Source organism: Fistularia commersonii, chromosome 12, assembly GCF_037954325.1.
Source record: "Fistularia commersonii isolate RoL2024-O1a breed Wild chromosome 12, RoL_Fcom_v1.0, whole genome shotgun sequence".
In the NCBI taxonomy this organism is placed as follows: Eukaryota; Metazoa; Chordata; class Actinopteri; order Syngnathiformes; family Fistulariidae; genus Fistularia; species Fistularia commersonii.
Window position 1 is genome coordinate 9,399,181 of NC_141295.1, and position 13,669 is coordinate 9,412,849.

A 13,669-nucleotide genomic window follows, 5' to 3' on the forward strand; every position below is an offset into this window, starting at 1 on the left:
ATGATGTGCTATGGTGACCCTGAAGATGGTCCTTTAAAAGGCGGGGGGGGGGGGGGGGGGGGGGTGTTATACCTGAAAACTCATAAATGGAGACTATCAGGTGACACTGAGAAAGTGAAGTAAAACTCAAATTTGGGAAAGGAGCCGGAACAGAAACGTTCCAGGGCTCGGGGGGAAAAAAAAAAGCGAAAGGGTTGAGGGTGCTCTGGAAAGTTCACAGGTCTGGTGACAGCAGCTACAGTCCAGCTGTCGTCCACGGCACACAGGCAGTTCGGGCCCAGCAGGAGTCTTTACTTGTAGAGGAACAGAGAAAATGGGCTGACTTTCTATTTTAACCTTTCCAACTCCAACCTTAACCTCTATCTGTGTTATCATCTCAACCCCCTTCAGTTTGTTTTTCCCCCAGTTGTGTCTTACAGTTAACACCAATCTGCATAACTGCTATTTGAGAAGTATTTAAATGTACCATGATAATGTCTCTACACACACATAGTTAACTAATACTCATGTTTAACTTAACAAGAAAAAATTTATTTTGCTCATTCATATTATCAGCAGACGTTTTACGCACTTGACACATACAAAAAAAAACAAGCGAGTTACAAATAAAGATGCTTCATATGAGTTTGCAACACATTGAGAAAAGAGCTGCAAACCCATGTACAAAGAAAAATTAGTAAATACAGTTCGTGCTGATGTTAATGAATCGTTTAGCACTTTCAGGGGAGGAAAAACAACTCTGTGACATAAATATTGTAATAATCAGCTGGAAGGTAGACAATAAACAGCAAAAAGCATTTCATGAACAAATCAACTATCAACAAATTGTACTTATGAGGGGGGGGAAGTAAAATATTCTACATAAAACAATATTTTCCTGTGCAGACTGATGGCTTATAATTCTGCTCATAATTTTGATGCTTTGAGGCAAGCTTTAGGACATTTGATAAAAATCAGTAATAATAATGTTAATTCTAAGACTATGCCTGAGTCACTTATCGGTTAATGTTTATTCATGAAAGTTGGGAGGCATTTCATTTTGCAGAGACTGAAAGGGCAACAGTCGTCTCCTGAAAAGTGCTCAGATGCTGCACGTGGCGAGGATGCCTTCCACCAGGTGCTTGTAGACCCAGGCATCTCCCTTTAGTCGCTGTCGGCGGATCCCGACCACCTCTGGCCTCTGCAGCAGGCAAACCTCAAGGTCAAACGCCATGGTCACCTTTCCAAAGTCGCCATAGGTCCTGCACTTCAAGGTATACCTGAGGGAAGGGCGGAGAAATGACGCGAGTGTGTATATACTTAATGAATTCATATTTGGATTGGAGATGTTGGATCTCTTTCTCACCCCTTCTGTGTGAAATCGACATTTTTTTCCGGCAGGATGGAAAGGATCTGATTAAGAACCTGGTCTGGATTGGTCTGGCTCGTTAGTGTCACATTGTACTGTGCCTAAAGCACACACACACACACACACACACACACACACACACACACACACACACACACACACACACACACACACACACACACACACACACACACACACACACACACACACACACACACACACACACACATACACACTAATCAGAAACAGTGCACGATAATGACTAGGTGAGTCCATGTGTCGGCCCGTGTGCACCCACTTTGATCTTTCGTGGGCCTTCGCGCTGGCCTCGCCTCTTGCTGGGAGTGAGCATGGTGATCACCTTGTCCAATCCTCTCTCCAAGGAACCAAACACCTTTCCTCCTCTCTTCTTCTTCCCACTGTCTATGGTTCCAGCCATATCCAGCGACCGAGACCTGAGGAGAAAAAATAAAATCCTTTATGCCTGGCTCTGATAGTAGAAGAGCACTTTTCCCGCTGATTATGTTTTGAGCATTATTATATTAACTGGTTGTTAATTGTGATATTGTCGTCGTCGTCTTCTTTTTTTCCTTTTAGCTTTTCCTTTCAGGAGTTGCCACAGTGAATCAACCTTCTCCATCTAACCCTATTCCCTGTATCCTCCTCTCTTACACCAACTACCTTCACATCCTCTCTCACTACATCCATAAATCTTCTCTTTGGTCTTCCTCTAGAACTCCTGCCTGGCAGCTCCATTTCCAGCATCCGTCTACCATATATATTCTCTCCAAAACATCTTATGTGCTGTCCCTCTGATGGGACTCGTTTCTGATCCTATTCATCCTAGTAATATTTTCTGAAATTCTAAATTTGATATTCTGCTAATTTTTATTTTGGTTCTTTCTTAGATTTAAATATGTGCTTTATCTGCATCAGACTGTGATTTTCATTAATATCAATATAAAAACCTTCATTTAGAAAACCTCTTATACTTCTGTTTTCCTGCCTACATTTCAGACACAAATAGGAAGTTCTGGCTTCCCGATGGTTATGCATTCACCTCCTCTCAGGACTGAAGGTCAAGAGCTCGTTGCTTCCGCATTCTTGGCTGTCAGCTGCTCGCTTTTTGCTGGGCTCTTTGGAACCACTGCCTCCAACTATATAATAAATAGACAAACAACAAACAAGTTACAACTCTGGACAAAGGCCAAATGGGCAGGTTGTCTTCTACGTCCCGCTGTCACTGTCAAGTGTAACAGAAGAATTCAGCTGTTTGAGTGCATTTCCAAAGCTTTGGGTTATTTTTATTTTTGGCAGGGGGGAGGGTCTGTTACTTTATTGCACAACTTGGTCGTTTCACATTATTAGATTAGTGTTGCCTACTTTATAAACTGAGAGTGGACAAGTCAAATTGGGAATCCCATTTAATTTAATTCTGTATTTGCTTCCGTGCCCTGTGAAGCGTTTTGCTAGACAGTCAGTCATTCATCCCTTCATCCCATCACTTGGTTGGCGCGAATGAAAACTGAAGACCTTAAGCTGTGGTGACGAAAATTATTCAAAAATTTGAATTTGTACGAGAATGCAGTAACACCAAAACTTCAAAAATTGATACTAGACAGTTTGGGCATACATCTATTTAAGTTACATGTCACATGCTAATCCACACTGCTAGGGCCATGTCACAGTACCTTGAAAGTTGTACTCTTTTAACATTTTTATTCAGTGACGTGCCAATTTAAATTTTTGAGGAAATGTCATAGAACAGCATTGAGCTACTCTTGTACTCTGACTACACAAATACTGTTTCATTCATCTGTAAAAACACGCACATACATTTATAAACTTTTTGCACAACAGAAGTTAGGCATTCATCCTGCTCAAAGACACTTGGCAGGAAATAAAACCACTAAACCTCTACAGCCAATCTTCCAGTTTTGATGTTCTTTTCAACACATTCATACACATGTCATCCACATATTTAATCTGCTTCTGCTTTTGAAACCTTCTATGCAGTTGTTTTTTAATAATCTTGCAGACATAACAGATCAGAACATAATCACGGGATTGTGAGAAGTGTCCAGGATTGTGTGAAATGTCTTTTTGATTCCTCTGTATGTTCAGTACATGAGGGGGAATTGACAATAAAGCTGACTTAGCCTTTTTTTTAAATATGCAAGCGCTGCAATATTGCAAGATTGCAATTAACAGAGTAAAATAATGGCTATCAAAAGCAATTCACAATCTGAAGCGGCAGTTTCTGAGGAAAGTGGTGAAGTCAGTATATAGAGCTATCAGTGACTTCGAACACAATTGCCGGAAACTGGGAAAATGGTTATTAAAGATATAGTTGCTGAGGAAAGGAGGCAGGCAAAATAACTCCATCCATGGACTAGGGAGAGATAGCATCACGACTGGCAACTCTTTCTCCAAGCATTCGGTCTTCATCTCTGCTGATCGGCAAGGACTTAGTGGAGGAAATCATTGGTGGGAAAGTTTATGCCCCTGGTGATCATGCGAAATGTATTCTGCGAAATTGTGAGAACTCTGAATAAATGGTCACAAGTGAACTACTTCTGTGAGCTAATGCAGAGTTCTAATCTCCAAGTTCACCTGTAGATACCACAGATTCTAAACACTGGAGCATCATGTGAAGATTTCATAATTTGCTGCAGAAGTGCGCTTTGTATAATAGTAACATGTAATAAGAGAAAAATGCTACCAGATTTACTCAAACTGTCTCTGAAAAGCAGGATGTCTTGAGCAAATAAAAGGTGAAAAGTGCCTTTTTAACACAAATGTTTTTGGTGCTCAGCAAAGAAGTGGCAGTCGTGGACACTGAGGCTGTTGGAAAAATGGTTGAAACGCGTGCACAAGCACACACACACACACACACACACACACACACACACGTCTTCAGTGGCAAAAGAACACATGTCACTACAGCCCACTTGGGACAGCGAGCAGAGGAAAGTGACAGGTACACCCACCACAGAACATGCCCGGGGACACACACAGTGAGGATGTCAACACTCGCTTAGAGTAGAAGAGTATCTATATCTAAAAATAAGGGGTTATACTGAGCCCCAGTTGACTTGAGTGAAGTCTTATTTCATTCTTAACACCATCACAAGCTGAGACCTACAACTGGGAGCATTAAAACAAAAGAAACAAATAATAAACAACATTTTCTACTGAAACAACGCTCTGGCCTGAAGTGTAGATTCTTAGTCGACTGTGTCGGGCACTACTCATTATCCTGAGTCAGGTGGGCCACTACAAATAATTAAGACTTAAATGATTCTCCATTCATATTAGTGTCCTTCATTTATAGATAAGTGAATAGAATTAGGCTTTTGACAATAACCTCACCTTTCAGTTGACAGTGATAAGCGTATGTGTGTGTGTGTGTGTGTATCCATTTTAGTGCCACAATGACAACTAAATCATAGAATTATGAGTGGCTTTAGGATAAATAGTCTGTTTATTACTGGAAGACAATTTAATTGCAAATTTGTGCCATGTGGCTGTGGCACTTGTGATTATGAGAGCGGTGTGAGACAGGGGGAGAAAAAGATAAACAAATGGAAGAGGAATGGATGGGAAAACATGGAAAGGGGCAGTTGGCTAATAATCTGGGCGAAATAGCACTTTAAGCCTTTCTTTTCTACAGAGAATAATTTCCGTGCAAAAAACTAAAACATAACCGCATTTGTCCTACAATTACATATTGAAGAGACTGTTCCTACCTTTAGGTGTAACAGCTTGGTTTTTGGTGCCATTGACACTGCGATTGGGTGTGGTCAGCACATTTTTGTTGGGGTGTGCATTCTTCTTGCTGGAGACGGGAGTTCGAGGAGGAGGCAGTGCAAATATTTCAATGTCTTGATCCTGTGCAGCAACATTCTCCTTGTTTTCAGTGACTTGATCTTGCTCTCTCTTTCTACTTCCCTGTGTTGCTGTTCGGCCCCTTTCCGGCGTAGGGGTTTGAGCATATCTCTGCAAACAGTAGATTAATGTTCTATGAGTACACTTTGCGAGTGGAGCCACGGTAAAGCTTTTCGTCCGGCAAAATCCTAAACAGCTCAAACTCACAGGCATGACAAAACCTACATTTTTCCAGTTTTCACATACCTTTAATTTCCCATCTGCGGCTCTATCTGGCTGCTCTCCGACCCCACGGGGTGTGTTTTTCCTGGCTGATATCCATGGGCAATCATCAATGTATTCAGAGCCTAAGTCCAAAGATCCCAAAATCACAGCATCTTCGTCTTCACTGAAGTGAAGCGCCTCTGTACTCTAAAAATCAAGAGTGGAAGGATGAAAACTGGAAATCAGCACACCCGAGTGATACGTTGGCTTAGAAACAGCATTTCTTTCGCAAAGTCTATCCAACTGAATTATCAGTCGAAACAGCTTTATCACAACATTCAGGTAAGAAGACAAGGAGCCAAGGGCAGAAAGCAAAGCAGTGTGGGTTTTGCAGTTTCACATCCGACCTGTATTTCTCTGTGTAGCAGAGAACAGGAGTCCTCAGCGGGTTCAGGATGCAGGCGCACAGGTTTTCCTCTCTGCTTCTTTGACAGCAGCAACAGGTAGGTGGCCGTGATGTGGTCGTACCTCCACTAAGGGAAGTAAAATGTATTAAACAGCATTTTCAACACTGCACAAAAGTATATATGTAGATAATGTTACCAAATGTGCATCCACACTTGCACCCACCTCTCTGACCAGGGCTCTTGTGCTTTCTCTTGAGCGCTTCATGTTGACTGCTATCTCTGTGATACAATCCTCGTCGATATGATTAAGCTAGACAATCAACCAAAACATACTTCCATTCATGATTGTTAATGGACAAGCACAAAAAACAACTATTCTATAATCTCGACATTAAAAGACGATGTATTTCTTCCAAGAAAATTGATGCCAAATCTGTTAACCACTCAAAATTTGTATGGCTTTAGTAACTCAGAATAACAAATGATTATTGTACGTAAGGTACTACTTGGGAACACCCGTGGGTTAAGGATAATAATGTCTGTTTGCTTGTGTACCGGCTGCCTGCTGTACCACTCCACAGGGCTGTTGTAGTCTTTCATCACCCACGGATGGTCCAACAGCTGTCGAACGGTGAGACGACGCTTGGGATCCACCTACAGGACACATGACGACACTACAGCTGATTAAGAGACCAAAACTAACATCGGCTTAATTTCAAATAAGTTTCATTTTATCTTCATTTTTTATTGTTTTATGATGAGATGAAAAAAATCATGCATAATTCCTCCCGTTCTATAAATGTAATTCAATATTTTTCCACCTTAACCTGGTCTCAACCAGATTTAAGAAGAGTAACTAAATCCTGACTCACTGAGTAAGTATTTTGGCGTCTACGCAAAATAGGAAATAAGAGGGAAATGAAAATAACTGAATTAATACCTGCATCATTTGGTTGAGGAGGAGAATGCTACCGGGAGAGAGCCATCTGGGGTTGTCATATTTACCTCTCTGGAGGACAGCAAAAAAAAGGTACACAACAACACAACAGTTAGATACTAGGGATAAACGACAAGTTCAGCATTTCTGGTTTTCGCATGCATGACTGTTTAAATATGTAAGCAGTTTCCATTGATTATTAGAAGCTCAACAAATATTCAAATCTTGAATCTAGGGATTTGTAGTGCAAGATAATTCTTTTGTTTATCAGTGACTAAACTGATTTTTTTCAGATTTTTTCCTTGACATAGTGGCAGTTTTGGATTTACTAAAGACAACAGTGCTCTTACAGTGATTTTCCTGTAGAGGACCATGCAGTTCTCATCATCAAAGGGAAGGTATCCACACAGCAGAGCGAACAACAGCACTCCCATACTCCAAACATCAGCCTGAAGTAACACATCCAATGACAAAATTACAGCCCTGATTTCAGTGAGGCAGTTGATCAGTAATCATGGTCTTAATGAAAATATATTAAGCTCAAATGAGGACTAACACTGGGTAATACTTTAGAATAATGACATGTACAATAAATACAGTTTAGCTGTGAAAACGGGTAATAGATTTCATAATGATCTGGATTATTAGGCTCTGAAGACGTCGTAGTACTTTTTTGCTAAAAGATTGTGATCATTTATTAGTTTTTGTTTTTCAATAATGAATTGACTTCATATTTTCCAAAATTCAGGAGAAAATGTCATGAGTAAATGAGCAAGATGTCACCGTTGTATATCCGCAAAGCATAACCTTAAGTTAAAAAAAGTCAAAGATTTTGTTTTTTAAAGTTCTTCTTTAAGACTTCTGAACACAAGATAAACTACAATGTCATGATGCGGACAAACTCGGCTAATGTGGTCCCTATCTGATTTTGCACACGCAACATTATATTCAAATGGAGTTCATTTTGAAAAAATTAGCATCTGAGTATTGTGGAATTATCCCCCATCCCCACCCCTCACATCATCCAGCCCTTGGACAATGTTTCCATTTAATCTTGGGTAGGATTGCAACTCTTAAGTAACAAGTAGTCTTACCTCTGAACCAATGTATGCTTTTCCCTGGATGAGTTCAGGGGCAGCATAAGCAGGGCTACCACAACATGTCATCAGTTCATAACTGAGACCTCCCTAGGAGACAGACAGCCCAAATAAAACATCAGTGCTACATGGTTGTGGATAGTTATCAGCTTCTGTCAGTTTAATTCTGAGGATTGCAAGAAATTACTTGTGAAAAGTCAGATGTTGATAAGACTTAAGCATCTAATACAGTGCATGTATACATTCAAATGCTATTGTCTCCAAACTTTTGTTGAGGATGTAATGTATTATCTTGCATTTAAACATTACCTTCACCAAACAACTTTAGGGAGCTACAATTTAAATTCACATGCAGCTTCACTATAAACATTGTGATACCTTAGGTTTGGCGCACAAGCCAAAGTCGATGAGCTTCAGGTTGTGGTCTTCATCTATCAACAAGTTTTCCTGATGTTCAGACCGAGAAATGTTGAGGCACATATTAGAAAAATGTAGGATTTCTCATCCACTGTGAGCTGTTTCAGTCACTCTCATTTAATCTGTGACTGTTTTTACCGGTTTCAGATCCCTGTGTGCATAGCCCTGGCTGTGGACGTAGGCCATCGCAGACACAATCTGCCTGAAAAACACCCTTGTCTCCTCCTCTGACAGACGGTCCTTTGCTATGATATAATCAAACAACTCCCCTCCTGGACAGTACTGTGGCAAACAAAGAATAAAATAGATTCACATAACTAATATATATATATATGTATATGTTACACATACACACAAATACACATACATATACACGCCCCAAAACAAAAATCTGTCAATGATCCTCAAGTACTGAGTTCTTCCCATCTGGGTTCAACATGCTGAGAAGGAAAACGGAGGTCCTGAGGCTATCTTTCAGTGTGATGTGTTTTTATATGTTTTTTATTTGCATAATGAAAAGAAAAGTGAAAGAGAAGCATGTGTGGGAATACTAGAACCATCACTAAGGATGTGAAACTGAAAATACACTCATACACACAAGTTTACCTAAAAAACATAACTATAGTTTTGTGTCACAAAACTAAGCTGCCACAAGGAACTTTGTGAATTTACAGCTCTATGATGCGGCAAAAATGTAATGTAATATAAAGTCAATCAAATTTTAATGTTAGAATAGGGGGAAGAGTATGCTTACTTCAATCAGTTGTTAAACATTTAGTTAGTGATTTAAAAGGGTAAAACCCAAAATTATATCAATTATTTTTTTGAACAGAAATGTAGTTTACATACGAATGTTTGTAATATATCTTTCCAAATAAAAACAGATTGAGAAAACAGAAAGATGGGACTGCTTAAATTACAAGATCTCCCTTTTTTAGGGTAAACAGTTGTGATTGATCAGACCTTGGTCATTGCATAATGTATTCATCTCAATAGTGGGATGATGATAAAATATACAACCCAACTCATACTTACCTCCAGGATCATGAAGATCTGGGTGGAGGTTTCTATTACTTGGTAAAGACGACAGACATGCTGATGGCTCAGGTTCTTCATGGCATCTATCTCCACCTTCACACGGGGCAGGTCATCCTGAACAAATCAATGAAGTTGTTTTTATCTTGGGTTTCATATTTTCTTCTCTCTTAAATATGTTAATCAGCTGCTACAGAGAAACAATAAAGTTGTTCTAATGATTTCATAATCTGACGAGAACAAGCCTGCCCAAGCAAGCATTAAGGCAGAGACTAATCATCATTCGATAACAGTCAAAAGGTGTTCATTTATGACTTAGTTGTTGTGATAAAATCCAAACATATAACCCATTCAATACATTAAAAATCCAAGCAAATCAAAAAAATGGCAGGATAGTGGACGTGGAAGGAACTGGATAGTAAGAGTGCACATCTAATATTCCCAAACGTACAAGGTTACGGGGTGATGTGTAGATGTAGTGTACTAAGACGCAGTGATGCAGTGACACAGCTGAAAATGCTCAAGAAAATGTCATCTTCTAACTCAAATATGTATGTTCCACAACTGTTCTTACTATCTATAATGTATGCGTGTTAGTATGCGTGTTAATGTATTTGTTAGTTTGACCTGAACTATCTTGTGTTTAATAAACTTGTAAAGCGGTCACCGTGACTAAGACTGGTACATGGTTAAATCATAGGCAGCTTGTGCTTTGCTCTAATTCCTCTCCCTCTCCCTCCATTCTGAAAATAACACCACAGCTCATTCCAATCTTTACACCAATATGGCAAGCCTGCATATAGTAAATTGGGCAGAATCAGGAACATTGGGTTTTCCTCACTTCTATGTTCGGTTCACTGGATGACCACAGGTAGTGGGTTTGCAGGGACGCTGATAGAACACAAATATTTGAAAGTGCACAAAACACTCCCATAGCACATAGCAGGAATGTCACCAATCAAGGTGACAACACTAGAAAGAAAGACCTATATTGTCACATTCAGTACAGTATGCACATAGCAGAACATCAGCAAAATTCAACCACTGCATTTAACTGATCATGGATGAATCATGAGCAGAAGGCAGCTACTGAGCAGCGGCCATGGGAGCAGATAGGAGTTCAGTGTCTTGCTCAACACTCAACAACACTTCAACAACCAAGAAGGAGCGCAGCAATCGAACCAAGAATGTTCGGTTGCAACCACTTTTACATCCTGAGCCATGCCGCACCGTGGCTGATATATATATATATATATATATATATATATATATAATCAGCAAGAAGAAATATTCTTAAAGGAGTAGGGGTAAGTAGGGGGGTATATATAGGAAATTATATAGAAGGTATATATATATATATATATATATATACATATATATATATATATTTATATAAAACATACTTCTAATTGGGGTCATGCAATTCTTGACCTGATGAAACTTGGATGAGCACAAGTAATGTATGGCTAAACAAGTCATCATTATCAACATTACAAATCAAAATAAACGCTGTTTCAGTAAAAAAAAAAAATCAAACCGATTAATACTAGAACTTAAGAGATCTTCAATCTTTGTCTGTGATATGTACATAAACATCGGTTTTGGACTCACCCCAAGGTCCTTCTTGCTCATTATCTTAATGGCCACCTTCTCCCCAGTTGGAATGTGCCGACCCAGCTTAACCTTAGCAAACCCCCCTGGAAAATAAAGCGAGTGGGTCAGATATTTAAGAGGACAGCTATTAAATATGATATAAATGCAAATACGTTACCTGAGCCAATAGTTTCATATATCTCATAGCATTTGAGGAAGTCTTCGGCCCCGCGGGGCTCCGTCCTTTCCACCGGCATCCCCCCGACCCTTTTTCACCACGTCCACAAACCCGCCTACGACGGGGAAAAAATTATTAAATTGCCGAAATTCAAAATAAAAACGTAAAAAAAAATGTTTATGGTTTACGTCTAACTAAGCTTAACTTTAAAACGTAGACTTTAACTTGAAAATTGATTCACTGACAGTAGCTAACCGGCTAACACTCTACACAAGTATCAGCTGTGCGATTAACTCACGATGCCTCCTACTAAAATATATCCTTGAGACAAGCACGTAAATTAACATAAGTTAAAAAAAAACGCCCACGGGAAGAAAAACCACCAAACGAAATTTGAATAAGAATTGGAAGAAAATTGAATACAGCAGGCAGAAAAACGGCACATGAATATCGGACACCCAGTCTCTGGATGTTTTGTTCCAGAAGTTTGAATTTCGCTCGTTGACTACATATCCTGCTTCCGTTTGGAGCGCCCCCACTATGCACCGGCGAAGAGTGGGATTGCATGCTACGTCTACTGAAAATAATAATAATAATAATAATAATAATAATAATAATAATAATAATTATAATAAGGCGGGGGATTACGAGCATATATTTCAATGGTGTTGTGTGTGGGAGAAAAACATTGGCAACTTCTTATTAAACGTTGCAGGTATTTAGAAAATTCAGGATTATCACAATAAATAAAAGGGACATTGAAATTTATGATGATATTTACTCAAAAGGTTGAAATAACCTCAACAGACAGCATGAGTCTCATACAGCCAGAAATATGTATGTCATAAATTACTTTGTTGAGTTCTCAGCAGTAAGAATACATCAAATGTTATTCGGTAGTTCATGTGAAAAAAAGCATTAAAACAAAGAGCGTTTGAAAAACAAATTACTTCATTATACTTGTTAAATCTATTAATTTTAAATGGAATATCTGGATTTTCATCCTGCCCCCCACTTGGAGGAACTACATATTTCCTCTCTCCTCCTTTAAGCTTCACTGTACAGAAAAATGTGAGAATGTAATACTGGTTTAAGGTCAACATCTCTGTACTCACAGATTTCAATTTATATGCTATAAAATATAGAAAAAAATAATTTTTGATATTAGTGACGGATGATATTTATTTATTTTGTTAAAAATTGTTGTATAATACCCCACTCAACCTCCATGATAAAAAAGGGAGAAAATTATGTGGTTTTTTTTTATTGTTTTTGTTTGTTTTTTTTTCTTCAAAAAAACCTTTAACTGTCATAGTTGGTCCATGATTTTTTTTTAATGTTAGCTTAGATTTGATTTTTACCCAATCCCCCTGAGATCGGACTCCACCTTAAATCAAGATTCAATAATATGGAGCCAGATATGATGCAAACACGCTGTAAGTAAGTGTCTTGTTCTACCTGTCATTATGCACAGAGAAGTTTAAATATGGCAGCTGATTAAATATTTGTTGGTCATGTTAAGAGCTCTATTACACTGTTGGACAATTGAAATGCAAATCACCACATTTGCTGCAGGACATCAGCGGCAAAAACTACAAAAATTCACACAGACGTGTGAATGAGGGAGTGAATGGTCGCCTGTCTGTATGAGAGGCCTTGCGATTGACAGTCCAGGGTGGAGCCCGTCTCTCGCCCACATTTTTGGGGTTCAATTCTGTTATGATTGGTGTTAAGTGGCTATGAAACGTATCATCACTACACCTGGATGTTTATTCTTAGGCTGATGCACAAACTGTTGGATGAGAGGTATTCCATGTATTGCAATTTGTAAGTGTACAGTTCCGCATGACCCTACAGGAATGTGCTTGCAGAGGTCGACCAGGCAAGTGTATTTATGGTGTCAAAGGGAGCATGTGTGCCTTTACCTGCAGAAGTTTCAACCCTGCAATTAGTAAAAGGTGAGAGTGACAACAGCAACCTCTGTCATTCTTTTGTAATAACGCCACACCACCCTCACTCACTAGCTTAAGAGAAGAAATGCCTTTTATTGCCGTATACAGTTATACATAGAGCACAACATCAGCAAAAATATCCACTGCATTTAACCCATCATGGATGGGAGGCAGCTAAGGGTTCAGTATCTTGCTCAACAACACTTTGACAAGAACCAGGAGTCAAACCAGGAATGTTTATTTCCATGGACAACCGCTCTAACCCTCTGTGCCACGCCGCCCCCCGATCGGAAGTGTTATGAGATTCCCCTTTTGTTTATTGTCTGGCGTCAAAAAGCATCTCAACACAATAATTCACTTGATTTTGACAGGCAGAACAAAAGTCCTTCATATGAAACAAGACAGCTGGCAACAGTTCACCGGTCGTGCAATGAGCCTGTAAAATTCACCTACGTTTTCAGTGAGAGAAAAAACTCCAAGCTGACACAGTAACCAACATTAACAGAATGTGTGAGGAGACTTTCAGTGATTGATTGGGGGTTGAGCTGTGTTTCTCACAGCCGTACCGGAGGTAACCTGTGGTTAGTTGATGTCCAGGTGTCAGTGAGATGAC

The 13,669-nt window shown here is 39.4% G+C and overlaps 1 protein-coding gene across 1 annotated transcript; it reads right to left on the reverse strand.

The window, feature by feature from the left end:
• Window positions 1-578: 578 nt before the first annotated feature.
• Window positions 579-11,337, reverse strand: melk (maternal embryonic leucine zipper kinase). The gene is made up of 17 exons (XM_086156261.1): window positions 11,105-11,337; window positions 10,945-11,030; window positions 9,334-9,450; window positions 8,437-8,580; window positions 8,260-8,328; window positions 7,879-7,971; window positions 7,135-7,233; window positions 6,788-6,856; window positions 6,403-6,501; window positions 6,071-6,157; window positions 5,848-5,973; window positions 5,483-5,647; window positions 5,098-5,347; window positions 2,409-2,505; window positions 1,647-1,803; window positions 1,346-1,449; window positions 579-1,259 (listed from the first exon to the last, which is right to left on the reverse strand). The coding sequence occupies exons 1-17, from the start codon at window positions 11,181-11,183 to the stop codon at window positions 1,082-1,084; spliced, it is 2,019 nt and encodes a 672-aa protein (XP_086012387.1). The 5' UTR covers window positions 11,184-11,337; the 3' UTR covers window positions 579-1,081.
• Between the last annotated feature and the right edge of the window lie 2,332 nt (window positions 11,338-13,669).

What these genes read in the sequence shown, in the direction of transcription:
- melk (XM_086156261.1), bottom strand. Translation starts at nt 11,183, where the DNA reads ATGCCGGTGGAAAGGACGGAGCCCCGCGGGGCCGAAGACTTCCTCAAA. An exon ending in GCTTGTGCGCCAAACCTAAG is followed by an intron (nt 7,972 to 8,259) that starts GTATCACAATGT and finishes TCTGTCTCCTAG; the next exon opens with GGAGGTCTCAGTTATGAACT. An exon ending in GTCGATTTCACACAGAAGGG is followed by an intron (nt 1,260 to 1,345) that starts GTGAGAAAGAGA and finishes CCCTTCCCTCAG; the next exon opens with GTATACCTTGAAGTGCAGGA.